Source organism: Ruditapes philippinarum, unplaced genomic scaffold (genome assembly GCF_026571515.1).
Source record: "Ruditapes philippinarum isolate M1 unplaced genomic scaffold, ASM2657151v2 ctg777_1_1_1_1, whole genome shotgun sequence".
In the NCBI taxonomy this organism is placed as follows: Eukaryota; Metazoa; Mollusca; class Bivalvia; order Venerida; family Veneridae; genus Ruditapes; species Ruditapes philippinarum.
Genome location: NW_026854029.1, coordinates 155,679 through 176,938, shown reverse-complemented (window position 1 = coordinate 176,938; position 21,260 = coordinate 155,679). Strand labels below are relative to the sequence as shown.

General features: G+C 34.7%; 1 protein-coding gene across 1 annotated transcript in view; it reads right to left on the bottom strand.

Moving 5' to 3' along the window:
• Window positions 1-9,327: 9,327 nt before the first annotated feature.
• LOC132738707 (nuclear receptor coactivator 3-like) overlaps window positions 9,328-21,260 on the bottom strand; it is a 59,060-nt gene continuing 47,127 nt past the window's right edge. The window contains exons 17-22 of the mRNA XM_060726299.1: window positions 19,978-20,274; window positions 18,475-18,554; window positions 15,826-16,262; window positions 15,304-15,426; window positions 13,969-14,117; window positions 9,328-13,569 (exon numbers count right to left, since the gene is read on the bottom strand). Of these exons, the coding sequence (XP_060582282.1) occupies window positions 13,501-13,569; window positions 13,969-14,117; window positions 15,304-15,426; window positions 15,826-16,262; window positions 18,475-18,554; window positions 19,978-20,274 (1,155 nt within the window). The 3' untranslated portion in view covers window positions 9,328-13,500. The remainder of the gene's footprint in view (window positions 13,570-13,968; window positions 14,118-15,303; window positions 15,427-15,825; window positions 16,263-18,474; window positions 18,555-19,977; window positions 20,275-21,260) is intronic.

Here is a 21,260-nt window from a genome sequence, read left to right as displayed (position 1 = left end):
CCGGGGAATTATTTTCTTTTGCGTAGTTGATACATTCACGTAACATATACGTTGTCATCAGGCAGTTCACATTTTTTTGAAAACCTCCCTGTGATGAGTTAAACTCTAATTTCCCGTCATCTTCAATTAACTGCATGAGGACTTTTTCATAAAGTTTAAGCACACAAGAACACAAAGATATTGCTCGGTAACTGTTAGGATCAGTTTTCTTTTTATTGCCTCCCTTGAAAAGTGTTGAAATAATCCCCTTTTTTAAATCGGTCGGGGTGTGGGATAAGTTTAACATTCCATTGAATAACTTTAATAATACACATTGAAGTAAGGACCCACCGTGAGTAATGTTTTCATAATAAATTTTGTCATTTCCACACGCCTTACCATTTTTACATGATTTAAGTGCTTTCAAAAGCATTTCTTCGTCAATTATATGGTGTTTTCCTTTCCGCTGTGGTAATGCCTCTTTTAATGCTTGAAAGTCATTCTCAATTTTAATCCTATAGTCCGGGTTGAATGATGCTTCTTCATTTGGTGAGTAAAGCTCACTAAAATAATGCTTCCAAGCGGAATTAATTTCTTTCGGGTCATTCAAGACACAGCCATTAAAGTTCATTTCAGACCCGGCAGTGAATGGTTTCTTATTTCGTCGCTTATTAATTAATTTCCAAAATTCATTGTTATCGTATTCAGCAGCGGAGTCTATATCCTCCTCTTGATTCTGTAGATAACGAAAAACCGTATCTCTGTGAAAACTCCTAAATGCTCGTTTCGCAGCTTTGTAGTTTTCGTGGGTGGGCGTGCCTTTCAATTGATTTTCACTTGACCATGATTGTCTTTTTTTCTTCATTTCATTATGTAGAGTTGTCAGCGTTTCGTTCCAATATGGTTTAATGTAAGGCTTAAAGCGAACTTTTGGGATGTATAAGTCTGTCGCTAGGTTGACAATAAGAACGATAGCCGAGTATAATTCGTCAATAACTGAAGTTTCACTAATCTCGAGACTTAAAGCGCATTTTAGAACGTCACTATTGTCTAAGAATGATCTATAAGCACATAAATCTTCCTGTTTAACATTTCGCCAGTTAATTATATTTTGTGTACTTTTTCTGAAAATTTCTTTCGCTACATGTACATGATAACAACATACAATAGGCCGGTGTGTAGAAACACTAAGAGCATCGTCATCTAAAATTTGACAATTAATTACATTTTGTACACAAGTATCCTGTACAATTATATGATCAATGAGTGTCTGTCTATCACTATTGTACGGTACATTGCTGAACTTTGATCCTTTACATATAGGAAGAGTGTTTAATGATTTCAGATCAAATTTTGCCATGAGATTTGATAACAGTTTGCTTCGAGAATCAATATGGATAGGAGTTGAAATGCGACTGGATTCAAGTTCAGCATTGTAGTCGCCAATTATAAATAATGTACCTTTATTTTGATATGCACATATAATATTTTCTAAATCTTCAATGTATTTGTAGATTTTCAGTGTAAACAATTTATTGTTTGTAAAATTGAGATAGATATTAAAGAAACATTGATAATTTTCAAACACATCATTCAAGTTTTCCACTTTAAACGGTAAAATAATTATAGAAAATTAGAAATATCACGCAATACTTTTTTTTGTTCTAACGTACCGGCAAACGGTACTTAGCTAGGTTTTCGAAAAGGTCAATTAACCAGTCATGTGCGGTTTACATATCACATGCTCCTCCATGTACCGAAAACAGGTCACGTGCTCCTCCATGCGTCAAAAGTTAAACGCGTACCAATACCCTGCGGTCTCCAGAGCGCAGGGAATAAGAATTTAAAGCAACAGAACCTTGTTTAATGCTACGTCTTTATATACACAAAAGGGAGAGTTCAAAATGCTTAAAATATCAAGTGAACAGAAATACATGTAATGTGTCAAGCAATACAAAGAAATAACGTTGTTGTGTGAATATGAGTAAAGACATGTAGTGATAAAATAGTACAGTCAGCAATGTTTTACACATAACATGTGAAAACGTCAAAATATATTGTTTGAAATAGCAATAATAAATGGATATAACTTATTTTCGTTTATAAAGTTTACGTTGACAAACTTGACAAAAATATTTTCTATCACAATTCAAAATTTTATAGTTTTTTTTCAATGTATTACAAATATTAATTTTTATTAATTCAAAATGGAGGTATCAGGTCGTAAGAAATTGGACGATAAACATTTAACATCTAACCAAAGGAGACAACATACAGTTCTTTGCCAGCCTTGTGAGTGTGACGGTGATACAATAGAAGCTGCGGCATTCTGTGAAACTTGTAACGACTTCATCTGTTCTCCATGTTTGAGGACTCAAAGGAAATTAGCTATAAGTAAAAATCACGTGATCAAGTCGAAGGATGAAATGTTAATATCAAGGAAAAAGCAAAAAGATCCATGTACGGAGTTGTGTTCAATCCATCCTACCGAAATAATAAAGTATTATTGTGAAGACAATAATTCTGTAGGATGCGAAGACTGTTTGGTCCTTAGCCACAAAACGTGTTCTGTTAAACTCGTCAACGATGTAACTCCAAAAAGTATTTGACCTAGAGTCATGAAACATTACAGGAATGTTGATCAACATGTGTTGTTGTGCACCTGGGTATTTTCGTGTGGATATTTTTAGTATTTTTAGAGTTATTGCCCTGACTTTGTAAAATTTTGCAATTTTTTCAACTTGTGTCGCACGTAACTCAAAAAGTATTTGACCTAGAGTCATGAAACTTTACAGGAATGTTGATCAGCATGTGTTGTTGTGCACCTTGGTATTTTTGTGTGGATATTTTTAGTATTTTTCAGAGTTATTGCCCTTCACTTAGAAATTTTTTTTGCAATTTTCAACTTGTGTCGCAAGTTACTCAAAAAGGATTTGACATAGTCTTTAAACCTTATGGGCAGGTTGCTCAGCATATTTAGATTTGCACATGGGGTTTCGCTTGTGGGTTTATCCAGTATTTGTAGAGTTATTTCCATTGACTTAGTAAAAAATTGACAGAACAGTGGCGCGGTGGGGGCACCCGTGTCCTATGGACACATTTCTAGTTATGTATTGCATCACTGTCGTATTGTCGGTACGAATCAGATCATTCTAGGAGTTCACAAATGGTAGGAAATGACACAGCTAACAACACTGCTTTCATTCCATACAATGTATGTGCATAAATTTCTGACTCGCACACCAACGGTTGCACTGTATAACCCTTCATATGTGATCCCCAGCCGTATAAACTTGCATCGGTGGTAATTATATGTGGGTATGACCTTGTTTGAAATTGATAACCCTTCAGAATGTGCTGATCCTTAACCACCACTTCAGATGTAAACGGAGCTCTGGAGTCTGTTAAATTCATTCTGACTGGAGTCCAATTTGTTAGTAAATGTAACTGCATAGGGCGCATGAACAGTCGTGCATTTGGTATAAGCAACAGTCAAGAAGCAATCTGGTCATGAAGAACAAGAAAATGTTTTGCTGTTGATTGAACAGATAGCAAATCGATCACAGACGTCTTTCCAATTTTACTCTTGTTTCTGTCGGAAACACATGACCTGTTTTCAAAAGAAACAACCCCTATATCAACTAAATCTTGACTTGGGATTAAGTTTGACTTTTCTTTGTTTACCATGAATCCTAGTCGTAAAAGGAGACTTAAGATTGAATTTCTCTTCAGAAGTAATTGGTTTCTGGTTTTATCTACAGCTAGCCAATATTCTACGCATATTCTGACGATGTTAATGTGCCGTTACTGTAACTTCAATTCTTGTAAAAACCCTTGGACTCACTGTTGGGCCGAAGCAAAAAGCTCGAAATTGATAAACTTGTTTTTGGAAATCAAAACGAAGAAATTTGCGATGTCCCTTGTAAATCTTTATGTGAAAATAAGCGTCTTTTAAAGGGATATTCAGGCAAAATAATGACAAAAATATTAAAGTGATTTTTCTTGGAGACTCAGCATGAATTTCTGTTAAAATTCTATATATTTTGGGTTTGAAGCGTAAATATATATATATTTTTTGAACAACATTTAGACACCAATAGAATCATCAAATAGTTTTAAAACAATTCAGGTGACTTGAACAAAACCCTTGAAGTTACAATCACAGATATTGTGGATATTTGTGGATAAAAGTCATTCATTTGCCATTATCTTTAACGTTTCCTGAGTTCACTTTGACAACTATGGTGAAATGCTAGTGCTACCCACGCGGGTTAAGTTAGAAAACCACCATTTTATTCTTTATATGGAGACAGGTTTTTTTTCCTTTGACTGCCTTATATATTTATTTTGAGGGTATTTACAAAATTCAAAACTAAGAAATGAACATTTTACCTGTGTCTCCCTTTAAGTCTAATGTTAAACGTTTGAAATAGGTTCAGGACTTTGCTTAGGTGTCCATTTTGAAATAAAGTTTCCTTAAATACTTATTCATATCACCGGTCTTATTTCCCCATTTTCTTTCGTACTAATAATAAAGTGCTGTAAAAACCGCAATGTGCAATGGTTTTGTCTACTTTTTCGATAGCTTTCTTTTTTTAAAAGGTTTTCTATTTCTAAAGCTATTAGATTTGTTTGAAAAGATGGAACTCAAGTTTCCTTTATTCCATTGAAAACTACAATCTTCAAAAAGTCTAGCTTGTAGCCGTATTGAATGATGTCCAGTACCCATTTGCCTGTCGTTATATTTTCAATTCTTGAAAAAAAATGAGACAAACGGCCTCCGATATTTATTTCTGGGAACTTCGCAATAACACTTACCTTGTCATTTTTAACTGTGTATCCTAGTCGTTCCTTGACACTTGAGCGTCTGGTAAAATCTGTTTTCCCTAGAAAAACGTCTTCCCTTATGATACCGAGATTTTTCCCTTTTTTGAATGCGTGGTATGCGAAAATCAGAGAAGTTTGACGGTGTTCTAGAAGTCATGCTTGAAACAGTAGCAGAAGGCTTAGATCTCTTCAAGTTTTGGTACGATTCTTCTATGACTGCCTTACGTTTTCTATTTAAACCTAACTCCTCTGGAAAATGTTCCTTTATAGCTCTCCTTTTGTCTTTTCTATTTTCCAAATTAGAGTTAAGTAGTGAACCAAACAAAAACAATCTCAACCATATCATCAAGAGATGGGACTTCTAAAAAAATTCAGTTCTAGCGTCTACAGGAAATAACTTCTGATAATACGTCAACAGTAGAGGGTTATTATCCGGCGCTTAAAAAAATATGTGGGTTATTAATATGGTAAATAGAGATTATCTAAGGCAGTGTCAGGTTGAAGAAGTATTTACGAAATAAAACAAACTTTTCTTCCATACAGATTATTTATTTTATTTGCAAGAGCAACAATGATTCACTGTACAACAATAGACATACAAGATATCTCATACAGCGGGCTATTATTTACAATCTAATAGTGACACCTATTTACAATAACTCTCTGGTACACTTCTTATATACAATCTCTCATATGAGTCGCGTCAAGACAAAACCAACGTAATGCGTTTGCGACCAGCATGGATCCAGACCAGCCTGCGCATCCGTGCAGTCTGATCAGGATCCATGCTGTTCGCTATCAGTTTATCCACTTGTAATAAGGTTTGTAAGCGAATAGCATGGATCCTGATCAGACTGCGCGGATGCACAGGCTGGTCTGGATCCATGCTGGTCGCGAACCCATTATGTTGGTTTTGTCATGACACGGCTCAATTATTTACAACCCTTTATTCAACAATAGAAGGAAAAAACAATGGATAGGGACAACAACAGAAAAGCCATGATAACAATAAAACTGATCAACAACTTTCCCTTCTTTTCTATTTCTTCTTGGACAGACAGGCTCAATCAAAGCAAGCCCACAACATTTACAATTTTGCCGCTTTGGGCTTTTCTTTAGGGATTCTATTTCACTCTATTTTTTATTAAATTACAGGTACCAAAAAAACGTCTGCTATTATTAAAAGCTCAATCGTTCTGCTGAGATCAGGTTCAATGTATAATAATGATAGTAGTGATTAGAATGAAAAGCTTGCTTATTTCACCATGAAATTTAAAAAAAAACTCTTTAAAAATGATGCAAATATCTATATAAAATACAGACCTATAAAACTGTTTAAACTTATTAAAATATTAGTAACTTTGCTATTGATATAATTAAATCCTCACAGCACAGCCAATTAAACCTAACTGTCCCCCCCCCCCCCCAAACCTATCTCATACAGTTTTCTATCCAAGTTGTTTTGAAACTGTATAATACAACTTTTTTAACTGTCTTAAACTGAACCTAGTTTTAAAAATTTTTTAAATTCTTAATAAGCACAATAATAAAATATTGAGACTTAGGGTTCAGCTATTAAATCAATTTGATAAAGATATAAAAATTACCTCAATAATATAAAATGGTTCATATAAAACCTCTAAAATTTTAAAAGGAAACAATCAAAATTAAAGAGTTTAAGAAAAAAGACCCGAAAAAATAACAGATCATATACATGTATAAAGTGCTTTAGAAAAGGAACAAAATATATCAAAATAACCATAATTTTTTTTTTAATTGTATGGATTCAGCGCTTTTCTATTTTAATAAGACCCTAGGGGATTGTAACAAACATGTTGTTTCTATACTCCTTACTAGAAAGAATAAGCTTAAGCTATGGTCAGACCAAATAATTTTAACCAAAATCCATCAAAATTTCCAACCTACTATTGTTTTGTCAGTGTGTGAACGGTCTAACAGCATAAAGAACCAGGGCAAATCAAAGGAGTTAGGGCATAAAAATCCAATGTTAAAACAATATTTGTCACTCCCTCCCCCCCCCTAAAATGTTGTCATTCTGTAACTAATCTTAATTAATATGTTTACAAATCATTCCCAGTTACTAGAACATAACTCTTGTAATTTGTTTTGTTTTTTATACTTTAACCTTACATGAAATATAATTTACCGATAAACAGTATTCCGAATAAAAATATTATTAAAAATATTCACTTTTAAAAATACACTTGTAAGAGAAATTAAAAAGAAATCATTTGGTGTGTAAAATTACCATAAAATTCTCTATAAAACAATTTCACATGATTGTATTTTGTTTATTTTTAAAGGAGATATGAGAAAAAATAGCAACAATTTTTTAGAAGCGTTCAATACAGATTCCAAGCCTTACTTGATCTTCCAAAATTGACAATCACCCTCAATGTGTTCACCCTGCTTTGAAGTTGGAAGAATAACTTTGAAAAAGAATGGGGATTTCAATATAAAAGCACAAAAATTGAGTTACCAACGCCTGAAAAGACTGCACAGAACTGCAATGTGGCCTGACGTCTATACTACTGGCAAAGGCTAAACACATTCGATTCGAGAAGGTTAAGGGATAAATTCTGCAATATAATAACTGACAATAATGGTAAATAAAACATACTGTTCACTAGGATAACGTGTGATCATCAATATCATCGAATGATTATCCGGTCAAATATCAGAACATGTTCCTCAGAATAAACGAAAAACTTTAACAATCATAACAACCTTCACAAGGAACATTTGATTAGAAAATCAAACAACTAAAATCACACTTGATTCATCATCAAATCCATTTTTTAAAAACTGGAACCTTTTCATGCTACACCACAGAAAATACACAAAATTGTTCAACATATCATTATCTGAGGCGCACTGAATATAACACTTTCTCCAGTGTCCCCTCTTGGGGCAAAAAAACTCATATTTATATACAAAATACTCTCGTATAAAGCATTATTTACAGCAAATTAAAAGTAATATATATATACATATATATATACAGTATACAAAAAAACTTGACAAGATGTAATATATACAAGAGAATTTGATGAGATACTAAGTTTCTTGATTCCCTGCCTGATAGTCTTACAATAATATTTTATAAACATCTTATTTTATAAACATCTATGGACAAAATCGAGTTCAGCAAAAGATTTCAGAGAAAAGTAAAAAATATGAAGAAAAATCTGCCTCCTTCCTGAACAAATGTTCAAATTTGTTGGAAAAGTTTTTTTAAAGTAAATAAAATTCATGATAGTCATTTATTTTGTAAAATTGTGTTTTTATAATATAAACATTACATAATAGAGAGATGTTTTCTTCCAATTTCATCAGAAAGAATATTAGTTTTCTAAGTATGTATTTAAATAATAGACCCTTAAATCTATAATATTAATACATTCCGTTCACTAACTAAAGATCTTCAACTTTGTATCTAAACATATATGAACACTTATACTATATGACATATGGAGCCGCGTCACGACGAAACCAACATAGTGGGTTTGCGTCCAGCATGGATCCAGACCAGCCTGCGCATCTGCGCAGTCTGATCAGGATCCATGCTGTTCACTATCAGTTTCTCTACTTGTAATAGACTTGGTAAGCGAACAGCATGGATCCTGATCAGACTGCGTGGATGCGCAGGCTGGCCTGGATCCATGCTGGTCGCAAACCCACTATGTTGGTTTTGTCATGACGCGGCTCATATAATTTCATTAATATATATATATATATATCTCTTTTTTATTTTCAAAATAAAACAGGTTTTCACATACATATGACCATCTGTTAAAACTTCCTATGTACAAATATAATTCTATATATCTATGTACATGTAAAAACCTGCCGTCAAATAAGGTTTAAAATTGCACTTCAAAAATGTATAAACAATAAACAAATCAACGAATGAATTCTATAAGAATTTAACCTATTTATGTCAAGGAAAAATTTATCCTAGAATCCAAAGCAATACTTTGTCTAGACCTCAAACAGTTGGAATAAAAATCTTTAAACTAAAAAATCTTAAAAATCCTGTTTGACCAATCTATTTTAAAATTTCATAGAGAAAAAAAATTGGAAATTAGCAGTTTAAAAAAAACCCCTAAATTCAGAAAAAAATCATACCCCCCTTTTTGTTGTTGAAAATTTCAAATCATGATCAAAAAGTTCACTGCAAAATGGTGGTGCAGAAACAAAGCTGAAATTTGTTCAATTATAGTCAATGAGAAAGACCCATTAACCCATAACATGCTGAATTTCTTAAAATGGACTTGTCCAGGTTCAATTTCTCGAAAAGTCCATTTTCAATTAAAGCTATATCAGAGCCAATAGTATAAGAGCTGATTAGACTGCATTAGTTGTAGGCTGGCCTGGCTCTATACTAGTGGCAAAGACTTATAACTTTTGTTTCCAGCAAAGTAAGAGTTAACACTAAAGTTAGGAATTTCAAGCATATTCACACACATATACCATTACATATCTCCTCAAATCTTACTTTTTGTTTGTTTTTGGTTTTATGTCACATTGACACATTATAGGTCATATTGCAACGTTCCAGCTTTATTCCGTGCATTATTTCAGGCACAAACGGGCACCTGAGTAGAACCACCAACTAGTAAGCTAACTGGATAGCTTCCTCACATGGATGAATCCAAAGTCCATGTCCGGATTTTAACCCACAGCGGTGAGGGGCAAGTGGTTTGAAGTCAACGACCTTAACCACTCGGCCACGGACGCCCCTCAAATCTTATTTTTTAAGTCCATTCGACATAACATGCGCAATATTCCTTACTCACTATTTATAGGTAACAATCAACTGAACAATGCTGAAATATATTTGACAGGGTTCACAGCTAGAGAAAACTATATAGGACTAGCTGTAAGGCAAGTGTAGTATGATTTCTCCCTGTGTGTATGTGTCCAGATATTTCCAGTCTAGATATTTCCCCGTTCTGTATCTGTCTGATGTTAAATATTTGGTTAATCTTATCTATATTCAAATCATAGGGAGAAAATACAAAGCTCGACCTTATATTATATATCTGACAAGTTCAAATAACATTGTTCAACTATCAGGAGCGTTTTAGCAAGACTCTTTCAGCTTCATTGGTGGAATACGGTCATATACTGCTGTTGGTAATGGTTTTATCATTGATGTTACATGGAAAAGGCCAAATGAACTCAACTGTTGAATATAGGATACCCCGTAATTTTATTGGATGCTGTATTTCTAAAACAAAAAATACTTGACACAAAAAAAAAAATAAGTCACATTTTGACAATTCTGTGTATTTCATTATTTCACTTGCTTTTAAATAAGTCTGGTAAAAAGAGCTGTTCTTAAAAGTCTAAATGCATATTTTCCTTAAATGAGATCCAAAAGTTTCCAAAGACAGATAGACTGTAAATAATTTCATAATTTGGCTGATGTGGCAAATTATATAAAGTGTGGGTTTTGCTTTTTTTTTTCATCAAAATTTACCGAATTTCACGACTAAAAAAAAATCTCATTTGGCCTGACCTTGACCTGTTTAAACACTGGCTATTGCCAAAAGGCTGTTCTAAGTATCTGGTGAGGTATTTCAGTGCATGAAAAATGAAGAAAAAAAAACAACACTTCTACACTTAAGCAATAAATCAAACGAATTGCAAAAGCACATTCTGAAAACTAAAAATAACTACATATACTGACATCATATTCTTGAAACTGAAGCAAAGTTAAAAGTTGTATTTCAAGTAGAAAACATCAAGTTTTTACCTGACAAATTTCTTAAAATTGCCTTCTTAAACTAGTTTCAATTCTTGGAAGCTGTACAATATCCAATTTAGGGAAACCAAAATGAAAATTCTAACATGATCCATATTCTTCCCTATTGAACATAGAAAAACCAAATGTGTGTGTAAATATGCAATAAAATCACTGTTGACAATCTATTTTTAGACATGTGCATAACCATTAAAAGTGTGACACACTGAAAATAAGTACTGAAACAATTCAGACTTAATCCAGCTTTTTATCAGGTATGGCAGCATACATATGTTGATTTTGTGTTAGAATCGAAATAATATATATCGCAAAAAGTTATTTTATAGCTTGATAAAATTTTTGATATTATTTAAAAAAATTTATCTCTTGATATTGCCTTTCAGATGCAGATCATTATATCAATCGGGCTACACCATTATAGCTTCAAGGTAAACTGTCATTATAGCTTTAAGATGTTTTACCATTCACAATAAAGACATCAATGTTTATCATTTATAACTGATATATTTACTGAGGTGTAACTCTAAAAGTTTGTACCCTTGAATTAGATGGGGAAAAAACAAACAAATTTGCTAAGTTCCCGGGTATCTCTATTGCCTGAATAACATGAAGTAAACCACTTAGATATTTATTGTAAACTGCATCATAGATCTGTCAAATATCACTGTTGGGAGCCTTAACAATGATATATCATTTAACAAAAAAAAAAAAGGAGAAAAAATAACACAGGTCAACAAATCATGAAAAAATCTCTTCATAGAACAAATTCTGAGCAAATTCAATACTTGATTTCAAGTAAATTTGACTTGATTAAATGCCTAGAAACAATACTAATAATTGTCTAATAATTGTCACTGGATGCATTGCCTAGCAACAGTTGCCTTATCAATTGCCTAGCAACTGTCACCCGACATAATGTCTAGCAACTGTCACCTGACATAATGCCTTGCAACTGTCACCTGACACAATGCCTAGCAACTGCCACCTGACATAATGTATAGCAACTGTCACCTGACACAATGCCTAGCAACTGTCACCTGACATAATGCCTAGCAACTGTCATCTGACATAATGCCTAGCAACTGTCACCTGACACAATTCCTAGCAATTGTCACCTGACATAATGCTTAGCAACTGTAACCTAACATAATGCCTAGCAACTGTCACCTGACATAATGCCTCGCAACTGTCACCTGACATAATGCCTAGCAACTGTCACCTAACATAATGCCTAGCAAGTGTCACCTCACATGTCAGGCAACTGTCACCTGACATAATGCCTAGCAACAGTCACCTGACACAATGCCTAGCAACTGTCACCTGACACAATGCATAGCAACTGTCACCTGACATATTGCCTAGCAACTGTCACCTCACGTCAGGCAACTGTCACCTGACACAATGCCTAGCAACAGTCACCTGACACAGTGCCTAGCAACTGTCACCTCACATAATGTCAGGCAACTGTCACCTTATATAATGTAAGGCAACTGTAACCTGACACACTGCCTAGCGACTGTCACCTGACACAATGCTTAGAACCTGTCACCTGGAACAATACCTAGCAACTGTCACCTGACAAAATTCCCAGTCACAATGCCTAGCAACTGTAAGAGGACTAATATTGACAATATACCTAGCAACTGTCATAAAACATAATGCCTGGCAACAATCACCTGACACAATGCCTAGCAACTACCACTCCACTAAGCATTAATCACATAGAACTCATATTTGTAGCACAAATCACTAACAAAACACTTAACAAAAAGTGCAGAAATTTCATAATCTTTATAATTATACTTTAATAGATATCCTTAAAAAATTCATTTATATTAAAATATGTGAAGCTTTGTCGATATCAAAAATCCAACCCTCTCCATAGAGATCATGTCTATCTCTGTAAAGATATATATTTTGAGATCAAAACATACTTTATAATAATCAAATTCCATTGTGGCACAGTGAGTTTTAAATCCAAAACAGTTTCATGCGCAAGTGTAAGCTTTCCGAACATTTTCCTTAAAATCGAGGAAAAATAAATATCGAACAGCTTTTGTCTTTTTTTCTCTGTATATATTTTACACTTTATCAACAAAGTCTTCACAAGATGTTTGTGTCATTATTACAGAAAACCCGTACATGGTCAGTTTTCTCAAGGGAGACGATTCTCGCAACAGCGTAGCCAGTAACAAGTAGTCACCATGGCAACTTTCAATCTACTTTCACTTCACAAAATATCACAGCTGTTTGAAAAGCACTTGCAGCTTAACGAAAAGTTGCTTTTAACAGAAGAAAAAAACAAAGTATTTCTTTCGAGCATTAAGTCTTGATCACATTCTTAGTCCTTCACTAATCCATTCACTAATCTCTTTGTTAACAATCAACTTTTGCACAAAGTATTTCTTTTTTAATTCTGTTTTTTCACCAACCCCTTTCTTTCACAATGCAACACAAACTCCCTTCCTTCCACTATTTTTCTTGATTTCCACTTTGTGCTTTAGCACAAGTTATTTCTAGGAAAGAAAAATCTAATACTTTTGTAAAACACTTAATTGCTTTTGTTTCTCTACACAATATCTGTAGTCAGCAAAACATACCCGAGATAATCCAATTGAGCACTAAAATGTGACTTCTCTATTGAAGAGTCTGTTCAAAATAAACTCCCTGAAAGGAGAGTTCCAGGTTCTCTTTTATGAGGAATACTCTCCATTCTTAAAATGGGAGCTTCAGAGTAACTTTATCCAATCCTATTGGAGTAACTTCCCCTTTTTTCTTAAAAAAAAATCCTGCAGAGTGGGGGCAGTAAAAGATACTCTCCCCTGAACTGAGGTACACTTCTTTAAACTTCTGATGAAGAAAATGTATGAAAAATATTTACATCCCTAAATAATAAGCCTTCATCAATCTGACAATAACTGCTGCAATAAACTGTCCTTCTGATTGGCTGGCTTGATTTCTTCTATAGGTGTCTATAAATAGAACAAAGTGTCTAAAATAAGGCATCTATTAATAGAAACATGTGTCTTAAAATAGAACAAGCAAGTATTGGTAATACAGTGAATTTCCAGATCTACTGGTGGAGGAAAACCTCAGGTGCTGCTCAGGCAGTAACGGACACCAGAGTAGAGAACCACAGACACTCCTTAAGCTAGCTGGATAGCTTCCTCACATGAATGAATCCAAAGTCCCTGACAGGTTTTGAACCCCAAGAGGTGAATGGCAAGTGGTCGTAAGTAAACAACCTTAACCACACAGCCACGCATATCCCAAGGATGATTTAAATAGCCTCATATAATACCTCATTAAAAAAATAAAATACTACATCTAAATGATTGATCATTTACGGTGAAAACATGACTAATACTTACCCTTGGTTCATTTTGTACAACATTAACAGACGAATGAGGATCATTGAATGTTGAGGTGCTCGTGTCCGCGGAAGCCGAGGTTGCTCTATCAGCACCCTGAGACGTCAACTGCTTCCGGAACAAACTCGTTGCCTTACTATCAGGATCTGCTGTAATTTAAATAACAACACTATTATTCTAGACATTGTAGTATTGTATATGTTATATTGTATAAGTACTATTTTGACTTATATCACTGTATTGTATATAGCATCACTTCTCCGGCCCTGCCCCGCCCATGAAAAAATCTTCTGCTGTTATACAAGAGGCAGTGTCTTTTGCGAATTATGATACACACGTTAACACATGCACAGATATAACCTAAAAAACATGTTATAAATTTTAGACCCTTATAAATCAATTTTAGTTTGTTATAAATGGAATGAATAAACTGGAATAGAACTATATAGTGCGCGCAAATATGGTCCATTCCTGCTGCGAGGTTAAACAAAACAAAATCGCACAACTTTCACTTTTTCTCTCCGTACTTCACTTCAGTGAGGTTATATTTTCTGGTCCTTCGGGATCAATGAAGCCAGCACTATTAAGTGTTGAGAATTACCGCTCAAGCCTGTGCTAGGGGACATGAGGGATGTTGCACATATTCATTATCCCTCATGTACAGACTCAATCAATTTTGAGTAATTCTTCCAAGGGATCACTTTGTTTCCAGATTTCAGTAAGTACAATTTTAAAATACTCAAAACAAAAATACAAGGCAGTTTGTATCTATTATTGAAATTTATCTAACATTAGAAAGGGGAAACAACTGTGACTTTGTTCACTGCAGCAATACATGACTGTATCAAGTTACCACCGTTCAGTTTTATATACAGATTTTATATCATCTATTCAATGTTACACATTATCCAGGTGTCTTATGGGAATGACCATACTTTCATATAAAGTCTATAGCAAACCATAGTCAATATTATAGGCAATTATTTTGACAGTATTCATACCAATTATAATATATACAGATCACAGAAAAACTCCCAAGGCCACTTCTGAGCATATTTTCTGGCGCTAATGAGATAAGGCCCTGGAAAGTTTCATTTATGCCCTGTTCCCAGCATTATGAATATATAACCATGAGAAACCATAACAATCTTAACCTTAGTGCAGTAACAGGTTAACTCCTATTAAATTTTAATAGGAGTTTAGCCTGTTACTGCACTGAAGTGACAAGCTAGGCGTTAACCTATTACTGTGATAAGGTGGCAAGCTGTGATCCTGCAAAAGGAAATCCCACAAATAACATAGAATTCAAAACTGTTAATATTTTAAACACATTACCTGAATTGGCCAGTTGCTGAAACTTAACGTATCTGCTTTTTGCTTCTTCTCTTTTCTTTGGCACAATCACTTCTTCTTTAAAGTCAGGCTGACTAATGCCATGATCTTGTGTCATCTCATTAACTGGGGAAGATAAGTTAGAAATGGACAATATAAGAACATACATTATTTCAATTAATGGTACATTTGATGCTTTACATCTTGATTTCCATCAATTTAAAATGTTGTCAGTGGGAAATGATTGTTACTTCTTGACTGGGAAATGACTTTATTCAAAGGTTGTTACTGCTTGAATAGGAAACTATTTAATCAAATAATAATGTTTTATTTAACATTGCAAAATTTATGATGTCAAACCTTCAGTACTAAATGCCTATCTCAATAATTAGTTAACACACACAACTGTTGAGTAAAGGCCATTTTATCTATTTTTATCTATAGATACCAAAAATAAATCTTTGGTTAAAGATGCATAAGCGAAATTTCACTTTTTTAACAAATGTCAAAATGTTTTATACTCACTCTGTTCTAAAATATCCAGTGGTAGTTCAGACATTGTGTCTTGTTCCATTGACTGATGCTGCTGCGTCTGCTGCACAGATGACATGAACTGTTGTGTCTGCTGCACTTGATGTGATTGGTGCGCCGACATCATGTGACCTTGCAGAGAATTATGCATTGACACCTGATTCTGTATGAAGTTTTGATTTTGTAGTGAATTTTGACCCTGAAGACTATTTTGAAGTGAACTTTGACCTTGGAGACTGCTCTGAAGAGAACTTTGACCTTGAAGACTGCTCTGCAGTGAATTCTGACCATGCAAGCTGTTTTGGAGTGAACTTTGACCTTGAAGGCTGTTCTGAGATCTTGCATTACAAAAATTGCGCAATTCTTCCTTGATTGTCTTTGGAGGGCCGGGAGTGTTGACACTTAATGGCACATCTATTGGCTTTTTACTGCTGTAATAAAAGTAGAATATACAATATGAATTTCACAAGTTATTATGAAACTTCATAATAATATAAATAACAAGAGCCCGGTTTGAGCCGGGTGATGCTCCCCGAATAGGTTTTGGACACAGGAAAGTACACCTCTTGTAGTTTCAGAGTTATGTCCGTGGAAAAAGTTCAAAGTGCAATAATTCTAAAATTAGGCAAGGCAGAGCTACAGTTCTTTGCACTGCACTTTAATCAATGTGATCTATCAACCTACAAAGTTTCTTGATGATATCTCTTATGATTTCCGAGTTATGTCCTGGACAATTCAAAAAGTAAAAATAAACAAAGGGCAATAACTCCAGAATTAGGCAAGGTAGAGTTATGATTCTTGTGCACTGCACATCTACCCATTGAGATTTATCTACCTACAAAGTTTCATGTTGATATCTCTTATAGTTTTACAACTATGTCCTGGATAAGATTTTTCTAAAAGGGGAGATTATTCAAAAATAAGGCTTAACAGAGTTATGGTTTCTTTTGCACTGCACCCTCTACTCAATGAGATCTATCTACCTACAATGTTTCATGTTGATATCTCTTATAGTTTTAGAGTTATGCCCCGGACAAGATTTTTCTATAAGGGGAGATAATTCAAAAACCAGGCAAAATAGAGTTATGGTTCTTTGACACTGCACTCCCCCTTGATGCCCTCTACCACTGTATGAAGTTTCAACAAATTATCTCCAAGGGTTTTCAAGTTATGTTCCGGACAAAGTTCAAGTTCAAAGTATTAAAATAAACAAAGGGCAATAACTCCAAAATTAGGACAAAAAGAGTTATTGTTCTTATGCACTGCACATCTACGCATTGAGATCTATTCACCTACAAAGTTTCATGTTGATATCTCTAATAGTTTTAGAGTTATGCCCCGGACAAGATTTTTCTATAAGGGGAGATAATTCAAAAACCAGGCAAAATAGAGTTATGGTTCTTTGACACTGCACCCCCCCTCAATGCCCTCTACCACTGTATGAAGTTTCAACAAATTATCTCCAAGGGTTTTCAAGTTATGTTCCGGACAAAGTTCAAAGTATTAAGATTAACAAAGGGCAATAACTCCAAAATTAGGATGAAAAGAGTTATTGTTCTTATGCACTGCACATCTACGCATTGAGATCTATTCACCTACAAAGTTTCATGTTGATATCTCTTATAGTTTTAGGAGTTATGCCCCGGACAAGATTTTTCTATAAGGGGAGATAATTCAAAAACCAGGCAAAATAGAGTTATGGTTCTTTGACACTGCACCCCCCCTCAATGCCCTCTACCACTGTATGAAGTTTCAACAAATTATCTCCAAGGGTTTTCAAGTTATGTTCCGGACAAAGTTCAAAGTATTAAAATTAACAAAGGGCAATAACTCCAAAATTAGGATGAAAAGAGTTATTGTTCTTATGCACTGCACATCTACCCATTGAGATCTATTCACCTACAAAGTTTCATGTTGATATCTCTTATAGTTTTAGAGTTATGCCCCGGACAAGATTTTTCTATAAGGGGAGATAATTCAAAAACCGGGCAAAATAGAGTTATGGTTCTTTGACACTGCACTCCCCCTCGATGCCCTCTACCACTGTATGAAGTTTCTACAAATTATCTCCAAGGGTTTTCAAGTTATGCTCCGGACAAGACAACGGACGGACAGACGGACAGACGGACGGACGGACAGACGGACAGACGGACAAGGCGCCGACTATATGCTCCCCCGAAATTTTTCGGGGAGCATAATAAAATCATATTAAACCGTATTTCATTGTGAGGTTTAAGTAACAAGTTATATGGCATTTTTGACATCTTGCAATGGCAAAGAAAGGTTTTATGTATCCCCTGATATATTATTTCATGTAAAAACGTGCCATCCAGGTAAAACTACATACATACAGGTAAGCTAAATTGATAAAAAATTATGCCTCTGCTTTAAGTTAACAGTTAGCAACTATATAAAACCACACAAGAACACAAATAATAAATAACACAATAAAAAAATATCAGTAGAGGTTTCAGTAAGTACAAAAGAAGCTTATTCAATTCTAAGAGGTGTTATAAGTATTAGTCTAAAAGGAATATAAAAGAACCTTACCAAAACAGAACGGTTAGCCTATAACATGTTGCGAGAAAATTTTATCAAGCTACCGTATCATTAATATTCCTTCGATCAAAAAGTATTACAAACCTGTCGAACAAACTTGTCAGATCAATGTCCATACTGTGTGAATTCAAACCCAGCTGGCCGCTCCCTTGATTCTGAGATTTTTGGGTGCCCGGAAAGGGTTTTTAACCGGGGAGGCCATAACCCCTTTCCCCCAAAAGAAACCCCAAAACCTCCTTGGGGTTTTATGGACTAATCTGCTGCGTCTCTAAATTTTTGGGAAAGTTCGTATCCCATTATAAAAAAGAAAATCAGAAAAGGGTTGGGACCCAGGACCAAGGGATTTGAGATCCCCGGGGAAAACCCCCCCACCTAAGATTTCAAAATTTCCCTTTTTCAAACTCACAAAAATTTTTAAGAGAACAACATAAGAATATACAATGACTGTAAGCAATGAATTCTTTTATAAATAAATATCAAAAAGCATAAAAATATCACTTTTGGATATAAAGGATAAAATACTATTGACAATTCAATACTAATAAGACTTCTTCTGTTTGTTTGATTTAAGTCAAACCAACACTGTACATCGAATGGCGAGCTTCCAGTTTTTCCAGTGGAGGAAGACCTGGGCTGCCTCCTAGTGAATAATTTCAGGCATGAGCGGGCATCTAAGTGGAACCACTAACTTTCTGTAAGCTAGCTGGATAACTTCCTCATATGCAAGAATACAAAGTCTCTGGTGGGATTCGAACTCAAAGCAGAGAGAGGCAAGTGATTTGATGTTGGTCACCTTAACCATTGGGCCATGCTCAAATAAGGAAGCTAAAGTATAAATGATAACATAATCAAAGCAATATGTTAAAACAAAAATTTCCAATGCATTTTAAAAGAAAAAATCTATAAAAAAAATTTAAAGGGAAACTATTTTTCTTTTAAAAAAAATATTTTTCATAGATCTTTCAAGGGTTTTTTTACTTGTTGGGCCCCCTGGGGGGTTGTCCCCCCGCTTTTTTTTATAAACCGTTGTTGTTGGGTTTCTGCTGCTGGGAAAATACAGAAAATTTCCTAAAAATGTTTTCCCCGCATACTGGCCCTTTATTAAAGGGGGGAAACCCTTTTTGGAGGGAAGCCGAAGGGTTTCCGCCAGATAACCATCTATTCTTTATTATATTGAGCAGTTCCCTGTTAATATAAAATTTATTACAATTGATCAATCAAGTATTTTCAGGTACCTACCTGAGTCATATTCAATACTTAAAATTTTTCAAACATCTTTATGTGTTTTTATCAGTCTTCAAAAAACATACAAGCACCAAACCCAGGAATATAATTTCTATTTGCGGTCCAAGTAAAATTCTATTCAGGCTAGCATAACATTTAGGGAACATTGTCTGTCATGCCATGTTTTGTTAACAACTTCTGTTAAAGATTTATGGGCTGGTTAAAATTGGTTCAGGCTATATAATATTGTAATGGACAAAGCCCAACTGGCTATGAAAATTGAACATTTTTCAGGCAGACCATGTTTTATTATTGATGCAAATTTAAATTCAACCACCAGCAAATAAAACAACAACAACTTACCTGCGGGGATATAGCCATACTGGTCGGCCCTGGCCTAATATTCCACTGTTGTTGCTGCTGCTGCTGCTGAGCCTGATTAAAGTTCGGAGACAGCTGCGGATTTGGTGGCATCATTGAACCCATGTTGGGATTCTGGGCCGGCTGACCTGGTAATGTCTGATATCGCGGCGACATTGGACCTGGGATCTGGTTCCGCTGAAGGGTAACGTTCGGTGCCGTCCCACTATTCATGAGCTCCGACAGGTTTTCCATTGGAAACGGCGGCATTACATTATTACCTCCCATAGATAGATTGTCCTACAATTATAAGCCAATAAAAGTCATTGATTATGATACTGTTAGTGTATACAAATTTATTTTAGTTCGATTGTGTTGGAAGCTATAAGCTTATTGAAGCACTCTCAAATCCGTTCCTGGAACCAACCAGTACTAAGCAATGAATGTAAAGTTTCTTGCTCAAGGAAACAACGGCTTGCCCCCTGACAGGGTTTGAACACACACTAGTCAGCAATCCTTAGATTACTAGTCCGATGTGTTAACCACCATGATACTGTTGATGAAAAGAAAAGGCATAAAGTGTTATGTTTAATAACAATCATTCATTGGTAATTCATAAAAATGCTTTCTTTCAAAGCTAAATGTACAACCAACTAATTAAATTCCTATTTTATGGTTTAAGCATATGTTACACTAGTAGAATTTTCTAAAATAGACTTATCAAGCTGACATTTTAGAACTGTCATTGTATCAGTTTAATGATAATCAATAAGAAAATCTCAAGTTGGTCAGCTAACAGTCTAGGGCCTTGCAAGATAGCACTAATTGTCATCTTAGAGCAGTAACGGGTTAAGTCCATCTAAATTAAAAAGAGTTAACCAGTTATTGCACTAAGGTGACAACATGTGCATGCTGGCCGGACTCTATACTGGTGGCAAAATCACAAAAGCTAGTCACAACTTGGGGGTTCTATTGGTTGCTATCACCATTTAAAGGAGCTACATTCATGCCCTGCAATAAATTCTGAACTGATCATCAAATATTTTCAGAGTTTTTGTATGTAAGAATATATGAACAACAAGCAAATTCGTTGAATTTATATCCCCCGCCGAGTACTGGTTATTATTAACACAACAACTGAAGACATAAGGCTTTATTTATATATTAATCATGGCATAAACAGTAATATTCTTAGAACTTGATAAATATTCAGGGCAATAACAGAGCCATAACTTTGTGTTAAATAGTAAAATCTGGAAATGCCAATGAGATGTATGCATACTACA